General features: G+C 34.8%; 2 protein-coding genes across 2 annotated transcripts; both read right to left on the bottom strand.

Moving 5' to 3' along the window:
• Window positions 1-355: 355 nt before the first annotated feature.
• LOC106335398 (actin-7-like) lies at window positions 356-2696 on the bottom strand. Its single transcript, XM_013773914.1, has 5 exons — window positions 2549-2696; window positions 1968-2033; window positions 1496-1889; window positions 802-1415; window positions 356-715 (listed from the first exon to the last, which is right to left on the bottom strand). Exons 2-5 carry the CDS (start codon window positions 2025-2027, stop codon window positions 650-652), a joined length of 1134 nt encoding a protein of 377 aa, XP_013629368.1. The 5' UTR covers window positions 2028-2033; window positions 2549-2696; the 3' UTR covers window positions 356-649.
• Window positions 2697-6289: 3593 nt separating this feature from the next.
• Window positions 6290-7039, bottom strand: LOC106333123 (protein IDA-LIKE 3-like). The gene is made up of 2 exons (XM_013771602.1): window positions 6488-7039; window positions 6290-6431 (listed from the first exon to the last, which is right to left on the bottom strand). Exon 1 carries the CDS (start codon window positions 6863-6865, stop codon window positions 6554-6556), a length of 312 nt encoding a protein of 103 aa, XP_013627056.1. The 5' UTR covers window positions 6866-7039; the 3' UTR covers window positions 6290-6431; window positions 6488-6553.
• Between the last annotated feature and the right edge of the window lie 3047 nt (window positions 7040-10086).

The raw sequence follows: 10086 nt of genomic DNA, 5'->3' as shown, positions 1-10086 counted from the left end.
TTTTCCCCTTATAGAAATAAAATAAATTGAAAACGATTGCTAGTCTTCAAACGTATAATTTGGATTTGAAACGTTACTAGTGGACTGTTTTACCTCTATGCAAAGAAAACTAGACCAAAAAAAAAACTAGACGTTTATTGAATTTTCACATCAATCAAATTACTATTCACTTTCAAGCTGGTCTAGTCCCACATGTAGCAATTGAAAGTAGTCAATCAAACCACTAAACAGACACTCGTTATCATATTCATCCGCTGTGTAAGTGTGTAGAGTGTACGTCATATAACATAACCACCGCATTGCCTGCAACCTGATGATTATAATTCTCTCGTATAAATGAAAAATAGTTTCAAACGGCAAAAAGTAATTTTAATTAGGACGTCGAAACAATATTTATAAGGAAAACCAAAAAATGAAGCAACGACCAAAACATAATATAATATTTTTTGCTTAAGGACAAAAAAACAGCATCACAAGAATCCTAAAGAGAAATAAAAGACACAGATAGAACTAAAGTAAACAGAGACTTCTTGACACAGCCAGAGGTTCCAGAGAACCACATAACAACATATAGTTCCAATTCCCATATCGACTAGGGAAAGAGACTTGTAAACAAACTCGCCACACCACGAAGAAGGGAGCAGAGCCCTTAGAAGCACTTCCTGTGAACAATGGATGGACCTGACTCATCGTACTCTCCCTTTGAAATCCACATCTGATTTACACAAACAAGCAAAACCAAATTCAATATTTTTCACTCTTTCAAGATTCTATTAAAGAATCATAAGTCGTTTTCTATACCTGTTGGAAAGTGCTGAGGGATGCAAGGATAGATCCTCCAATCCAGACACTGTATTTCCTCTCAGGAGGAGCCACCACCTTGATCTTCATGCTGCTAGGTGCAAGCGCCGTGATCTCCTTGCTCATACGATCAGCGATCCCTGGGAACATGGTTGAACCACCACTGAGGACGATGTTTCCATATAGATCCTTCCTGATATCGACATCACACTTCATGATGGAGTTGTAAGTTGTCTCGTGGATTCCAGGGGCTTCCATTCCGATGAGCGACGGCTGGAATAGCACTTCAGGGCAACGGAACCTCTCAGCTCCGATGGTGATGACTTGTCCATCAGGCAGCTCGTAGTTCTTCTCCACTGAAGAGCTGCTCTTAGCTGTATCCAGCTCTTGCTCGAAGTCAAGGGCGACGTAAGCTAGCTTCTCTTTGATGTCACGGACGATTTCTCGCTCGGCGGTTGTGGTGAACATGTAACCTCTCTCGGTGAGGATCTTCATTAGAGAATCAGTGAGATCACGACCAGCGAGGTCGAGACGGAGGATAGCGTGAGGAAGAGCGTAACCCTCGTAGATTGGCACAGTGTGAGACACACCATCACCAGAGTCGAGCACAATACCTATTAAAAAAAATCCAAAAATGAAAACTTTAAGCAAAGACGAGTAAAGAAACAGAACGTTATTCAGATTGAGCACTAACCGGTAGTACGCCCACTAGCGTAGAGAGAAAGAACGGCCTGGATAGCAACATACATGGCAGGGACATTGAAAGTCTCGAACATGATCTGAGTCATCTTCTCCCTGTTGGCTTTAGGGTTAAGAGGCGCCTCAGTGAGAAGAACCGGGTGCTCTTCAGGGGCAACACGGAGCTCGTTGTAGAAAGTGTGATGCCAGATCTTCTCCATGTCATCCCAGTTGCTCACAATACCATGCTCGATTGGATACTTCAAAGTCAAAATACCCCTTTTAGACTGAGCTTCATCACCAACGTAAGCGTCTTTCTGACCCATCCCAACCATGACACCAGTGTGCCTGGGACGTCCAACAATACTTGGGAACACAGCCCTGGGAGCATCATCACCAGCGAAACCAGCCTGTGCATATATAAAATAATGGTCAGACTCAGAGGTTTACAGAAAATAAGATAAATAAAAACAAATCTTTTAACTCACCTTCACCATTCCAGTTCCATTGTCACAGACAAGTGGTTGAATTTCTTCACCCTCGGCCATCTTTTACTGTGAAATGAAACCAAGGCAATCAGATAAGCTCAACAAGTGAAATAGTGAATGCTATCATATGAGCGTTTTTTTTTTCCCAAACAACAACAACACTGAACACATAAGCAAGAATCAGATCACATCTTTGTTAAGCTAAGCTGTACATATTCACGATTGATTGATCAAAATCAGGCATGGAGAGTCTACACAGATCTCAGAGATTAAACACTTATAAACAACATCAGTATAAACCGACGATTCAATTAAAGAACAATATCATTTCAACTTCACCGAGCTGAAAAAACGAAATTGAACGGCGATAGATCGAGCCAAGCTATAAGAATCATCGAGATCTATAGATCTACGGCCTAAGACACTAAGGAGATCAAACGATTCGTTCAGATCGATCTAACCAAACGATTAGCTGATGAAACGCAACGCGTGCTTGACAGATCTAGCGAATCGGCATAGAGAAGCAGCGATAACTATGAGGAGATCGAGCGATGAGTGGAAATAAACGGATCTAGACTCACCTTGAAGAAGAAGAAGAAGATGATAAGCTCAGAGAGAGGACGGTTCGTGAAGAAGCAGCGGCCAGTTAGCTACGAAGGGAGCGTGAAACGAGTATTTATATCAGCGAATATATAGGTAGGTGTATTTTCACTCTTTCGTCTTTTTTTCTATTTTTTTTTTTAATTTTCCAGAAATGTTATGGTGACCTGGTTTGACACTTGTTTTACCTCACGGACGCTTGTTTTCGCCGTTGGATTTGTCTAAAAGTTTATCTCAACCGTTGATTTTGGATTCACATCACCCCGCGAGCTGTGACTGATCGTTGCGGCTCGGCTCGGATTTGTGGTTCGGACAGCGTTCAAACACTAGAATTAAATATTTGACGGCGACTGTTGTTGGAACAGACGAAAGTTGACGGAGATATTCTATTAGTCCACTTTTAAGACTACTCAATTTCTCATGGTTCAAATTTTTTTATATATCTGATCTCTTTTAATGTACGTTTTTCTCGTGGTTCAATTTTTTAATAATATGATCTCTTAATGTTTAAAAAAAAAAAATTTATATGTTCTAGATCTCGTAATGTGTTCTGTCCATTGGTGCTATTTGGTGTATGTACAAAATTAATTAGTTCGATATTTCAAATGTTAATCACCTTTTGGAATGGCTAAATTTATGAAACTTAATATTTGTAAATATAAAGTTTCATATACCACGTTGGAAGCATGTGCTAGTTCATACGCTTTACCAAATAATAGTTGGAAAGTGGTCTCGCTTGGTTGGCAGCTTAAATAATCATAGATAGTTATATAAATTTTATAATTTACGAGTCACGTCTAATTTCCTAGCATTTTTGTCAAATAACGTTGCAGATATAATTGCAAAAGGTAATGTAAAAAGAGAGTAACAAAAAAATGTAAATTCAAAGCCGTCATCATTTGTAGTTGTATTCAAAGAAAAGATAAGTTGAGCGTCCACTCTTCTCATTTTCACTTTACTGTGACAGATGCATCTTATCGTGAATAGAGATGATAATGTCACTGGGTTCGTCAAATCAAACGGGCCAAATATAGTTAGCTGAAAGAAGATCAGTAATATATTTGAGGTCCAATATTAGCCATTTTTAGCCCAAATAGAAACCTTATGATCCAATGACCCAACTATCCTCACGAGTTGTCACGTTCACCGACTCGTAACAGTTTACCAGATGATTAAGCTTTTTTGAAACATCTGTTGTGTTAACAGTAGGTTAAAAGCTTTATCATTCCTCCATCATGTAAAAAGACTTGTGGACTCTTCAGAGAATTCGCGTTGAATCAGAAAAAAGAAACTAAAACACATGTTTTGTGTGATTGCGGTACCGTTCTTTTGTGAAACTTTTTAAGCTAACTGTAATTGTATCTTTACTCGTGGAGGTTGTCAGAGTTTGACGGTGATTATCAGAAGTTCCGTATTTTCACATGATTGATGCGGTAGATTGAATAGATTTTAACTTGAGAATAGTGTTATCATAAATGGTCGTGTACGTATAGAGCGAAATTTCATATTACATGTTTGTGAATGTTCTGATTTGTTTTCGAGTTATATGGTAGATACCGTTAATTTTTCTAACCAGGTAAATCTTGAATCAAATGAAAACCAGACCATTTTCAAAGTGTTACCAAACATCAAAAAATATATTTCTCTGAAAGAGACATCAAAACATACATGTAATATATCTGATACTTTTTGTGAACATTACCTGATATTTCTTATAGTGTATAACATATATTTACAATATGTATGAATCATATACGATCAATAATGTTCAATCATTAACCAAAATATTGAGTTTTTGGAACGAGTATGTTTGTCGATGCGTGCATATGGATATGTTCTAGATTTATAGGTTGTATATTACATTAATATATGTGATTCGAAATAATCGAGACCCTATCCAGGCGGGGCACACCGCACGTGTACGTGCACGTGGACATGAGTACACACGAATGCATGGACACATCACATGCCGCATATCCATGATCCATCGTAATATACACTCTACTACTCTAGTCTCTAGCGTTTATCACATCGTTTAAGCCAATTTATATTTTATTCATTCCCACACGGATGCTTTGACCAATACAGAATTGGAGGTCACCAAATCACAGTAATTAAACTAACCCCATCGCAATAAGACGTCCAATATATACAAAACAAGAATTATAAGCCATGTACCAGTAAGTACTAAATCAGGGTTGAGTCACTGACGTTATGTGAAAGAAAACAAGAACAATTTTAACTAATCTATAGCTCATGGCTGATTAACTTTTAGTATAAAACGAGGCCTTTGGTAACATGACATAAAGACTCATTTTTATTGAAATGGTGAGTTCTAGTCTCAATAAGAATGCTAGTTCGAATCGGCGTGCAAAAGCGTACGATCCATAGCTCTAGTTGTATAAGAGCATGATTAACCGGAGTTCTTAATTTGGGGTTCTTAACTCATGTTTTGACATTTTTTTTGTTTTTTGTCTTTTTTTTTTACACTTTTCGGCTAAGAACCGGCTCTTATATCTCTTATTTAAGAGACGGTTCTTACATTTTCTTAGTTAAAAGCTAAGAAACTGTTATTAGCCGAAGCTAAGCACTTCACCCTTAAAATCCCGGGTTAATCATGATCTAAGGTGCGAAGTATTGTAACGTAGCTGAGATTTAATAACCGAGACAAGAAATTAATTAGAGTTTTGTTAAAAAAAAAAAAAAAAATTTAGAGCCAGTGGACCCTGTTCATGAAAATGAAAAGTATATATCATATCACATGGGAGTCCAATAAAGTTATTCAAAGTTTGAATGAGAAACAATTGAATATAATTGATTGTTTTTTAAAAACTGTGCAGAAAAATGCACTGCTAACCCCAATGACAATTCACTAACCCCCAAAAAACGTTCAAAGAACATCTGGAATTCTTAGGAGATATCAAATCAACTCCGTTGCTACATCGCATTCACGACTACTCAATGACATTATTCACTACAACTGAACAAAAGGATAGATCCGAAATAATCAATTATATGTATATTTCAATCTTAATCACACGCTTTAGTTAACGACGCTTTAGTTATAAGGTATACTTTTAGCAACTGGCAATTATTTCACGCACGAACACACATTATTAGTACTTGAATGATTATTTTATTTCGATATGATTCAGAGTATATATATGCTATAACCAAAACTTGTGATTAAGATTGTGCGTAGCCTGTATTGATTGGGACTTATTGGGATAAAGATCCCGCATCGAAAATATGATAGGGACTTGAGTAATATATAAAGGACTTGGACCACTCCACTAATTGCCAATTAGTTTTAAGTTGGAAGTCCAGGAAACTTATAATTGTATTAGAGCGGGCCCAATACCCTGACTCATTAATCCGGCCCGGACAGTGGCTTGATCATCCCATTAGCTGATGACCCATAGAAAGCTCAGTTCCGCCGAGATTGCTAGAGAATAAAAGTATTGTCCCGGAGGGGTATGATGGATTCGCGAGATTAATGGTTATACGCACCATTATCTCGAGGGAGGGTGTTGGGATAAAGATCCCACATCGAAAATATGATAGGGACTTGAGTAATATATAAAGGATTTGGGCCACTTCACTAATTGCCAATTGATTTTAAATCGGAAGCCCAGGAAACTTATCAGGACTTATATCTTAATAACTGTATACGAGCCGTATGAGAAACTTAAGCATGGGCGGAACATTCCTTGTCAGAAAATCAAAAGAACAATGATTGTTGTACTACAAAAAAGACCCTTATGTCTCCTCTTTACAGTTATGTACATGCACTATCTCACTGGATCTAGCAAGTTCCAATACTATATTTGAAAATAAATCGAACTAAAATCCTATTTACATCTGATTTAATTAAAAAAATTCAATTCGGACAAGAAATAATAAAAGAAAATAACATTTAATTTAAACCAATATTAAACCACAAAACAAAGAGAAAAAGGAGGTTGATTAATCAAATCTTTTGAGCTTCAAGGAGAAGAGCGAGTCGTAGTAGTACTAGCTAAACCGATGTCGTTATGTTTTCTTGAAGGACCAGAGGCTGGAACCGGAAACTGACGTGGCATGGACCCCAAGAACTGTACACTTTTGTGACTTTGTACTTGATGGTCGTGATGATGATGAGGTGGTGAAACTTCGTTGGTTTGTTTCGGTGGTGATCTCGTGAACATGTTCGTGGTTCTTGCTCCATTGCAGCAACCCAAAAAGAAAAGAAGAACAACGAGAATAAAGATTGTTTTCGCGAGTTGATTGGTTCTTGATCTGCAGTTTCGAGAAGACATTTGATGGATCAAAGATTGGAGTCGACTAGAGAAAATGAAAACGAGAGCGAGAGAGAGAGAGAGAGAGGGAAAAGATTTGAAGGGTTTTTGAGTGGAAATATTTAATATTTAAAAGAGTTTTTCTTTTGTTGATGGGTGATGGAATGAAAAAGAGGAGGTTGTGAATTGTTGACAGCAAGATTTATGGGCACATCAAGAGAGAGAGGGAGAGAGATAGAATGTGATTGAAAGATGTTGACATATGGTTCTATTTGTATGCTGTTTATTTGCTTATGGTTCTATTCGTATGTTTGGTTTTTGTGTAGACCCTATACAACTTAAAACCATTAATCATGGATTTAGTAACCTAAACAGTCTATTAGGTTTAGGGATGTTGCAATAGGATGGTGGATCGGGAATAATATAAGTCCTGTTCGTTTGGTTATAGGGATGTTGCAATAGGATGGTGGATCGGGAATAATATAGTATATATCTTATTAAGTCGTGTACAAGTATTATTATAGTTTTTTTACCAAAAAAGGTATTATTATAGTTGGTTCTGCATTTGGGAAGACTACTATTGAAGATCAAGCAGATTAATTTAGAATTCTTTATATGACCCACGATAAATTTCAAAAAGAATAGATGAAGACTTCTTTACAGCTGTCTTTAATTAGGTTCACGAGCAAGTGTGACATATTTCTTAGATTTCTAATTTTATTTGAAAGAACAAATATTATACTTTTTCATTTCTTTGTCGTTATTTTATTATTGACGATGACTAAATATTAGCATCTGCGAAAAATGAAAAAGAAAGAGGGGGACAAAGAGAGAAGAAAATGATATCAAAGATAATTAGAGATGGGCAAAGCCTTTTCACTTCATGTTATGTCAAATAAATTATATTCATTTGCTTTACTCCAATATTGTCTACAAACGATCTCTTTCAATCAGTTGAGCTAGCCACACATTTGCCTAGGATATTTAGATTATAAGTTCGAGTTAAAACATAACTTGAGAATAACTCGATACAACAACTATACCACAAAGACACGGACCAACCAATTGCCACAAAATATCATCCACTGTTTACCTCTTTGACATGTTCCTCAGTGTAATCAACGTAAATCTCGCAGGTTTTACTAAACCATGCAGACCCTCTTTGGGGCATACATATTTAAGTGGATCGAACAATTACTGCCGACAAGATGTTACAAGAATAGAAGGAAACTTAAATTAGAACGCAACAACACTAGTTATGTCAGAAGAAGAACAAATAAAACCTAAAGCTAGCTTGTCCAAGTTCCTTTAGCATTAGTGTACAATTGTAGAGAGAAACAAACCCCTCCCTGACATTTACTATTATATATATGAGATAATATTAAACATTAAATTTTTTAAAATAATAAATAAAGGACAGAGACTAATCTATGTATTATTGGTTATAAAATCAGTGATAGAGTAATTACAATTTTTTGTATAATTTTTATCTGATTTCAGAATGAAATTCTAAATTCCTTTTCTATGTTTCTCGAGAGCTTTGCCAAATAAGATTCTATACTCCCTCTCTGTGAAGTTATCATGATATTGGTTAACAAGATTACCATTTAAAGCAAAATAAGCATCTATATAACTACTTGGATTGTTTAAACTAAATAAAAAATATTTATGTACAAAGCTATTGGTTATAAGATTTTACTAGATTTAGAAAATTTAAATTAATGTTATTGGGCCTAAATGATTTTTTTTTTAAATCAGTCAAAATGGTAATGGATCCTTTAAAGAAACAAAAATGATATATTTTTTATTTTGTTATTTTTTGCTTTTTATTTTGTTATTTTGTTATTTTTTTTTCCTTTTTGTAAAATGTAATGGATCCTTGAAAGAAACAAAAACACTTACAAGATATGAAGTTATGATAAGGCTGAAATTGACTCTCCCTCCCTGACATTTACTATTATATATATGAGATAATATTAAACATTAAAAATTTAAAATAATAAATAAAGGACAGAGACTAATCTATGTATTATTGGTTATAAAATCAGTGATAGAGTAATTACAATTTTTTGTATAATTTTTATCTGCTTTCAGAATGAAATTATAAATTCCTTTTCTATGTTTCTCGAGAGCTTTGCCATATAAGATTTATTTATTCTATACTCCCTCTCTATGAAGTTATCATGATATTGGTTAACAAGATTATCATTTAAAGCAAAATAAGCATCTATATAACTACTTGGATTGTTTAAACTAAATAAAAAATATTTATGTACAAACCTATTGGTTATAAGATTTTACTAGATTTAGAAAATTTAAATTAAATTAAAATTATTTTATTGAGCCTAAATGTTTTTTTTTTAAATCAGTAAAAATGATAATGGATCCTTGAAAGAAACAAAAATGATATGTTTCTATTTTGTTATTTTTTTGCTTTTTATTTTATTATTTTTTGCTTGTTTTTTTTTCCTTTTTGTAAAATGTAATGGATCCTTGAAAGAAACAAAAAACACTTACAAGATATGAAGTTATGATAAGGTTGAAATTGACTCTCCAAGCTTTTCTTACACATTGAGATTCCCTAATGATCTACACCAAACTTGCAGCTTGGAAAAGATAAACAAAGCAAAAAGAGAACAAACTAAAAGTTCATTTTCTCACATTGAAACAACTTTGTTGTTGTAGCAGGAAATCCCAACCCAATTGCTTCCACAAGGGTCTATTCCTTTCCAATTCTCAGGGAACCTTGTCCACTGAGCTTTCATGGCTTGCAATGCGGCAAAATCTGCGGAAGAAACGGAAAATTAGTTTCAAGGAGGAGTGAGCTTGCAGCAACAACACTATCAAAAGAACAAATCTTGTTCCATTCATCTTTAACAAACAATGAGAAAAGAAGGTAAAAGTGAAGAACACAAACTTATCTCTCTTTTTTTTGTTGAATTACTAAGAACACAAACTTCTCTCTATTTTTACCTCTAAAATAGAGAAACTCTATAATAAAGATGAGTTTTACTCCAATGTAAAGGAAAAAATAACAATATCTGTTTTAGGCAAAAATATAGATGGGTTGGAGTTATTTTGAAGATTCTTTAAGTCAACTAGTGTTTCAAATTTTAAAAAATTAAGGACAAACTAATTTCATGATCAGATATAGAGACAAGTAAATGAAACATTGGCTTGAATCCCAATATTTTTTTTAGAGATTTGTTACATAGATAAAATATTCAAATTATGAAAAAAAA

The sequence above is a fragment of the Brassica oleracea genome, chromosome C3 (genome assembly GCF_000695525.1).
Source record: "Brassica oleracea var. oleracea cultivar TO1000 chromosome C3, BOL, whole genome shotgun sequence".
In the NCBI taxonomy this organism is placed as follows: Eukaryota; Viridiplantae; Streptophyta; class Magnoliopsida; order Brassicales; family Brassicaceae; genus Brassica; species Brassica oleracea.
The sequence above is the reverse complement of the archived record's forward strand: the minus strand, read 5'-3'. Positions and strand labels throughout refer to the sequence as shown.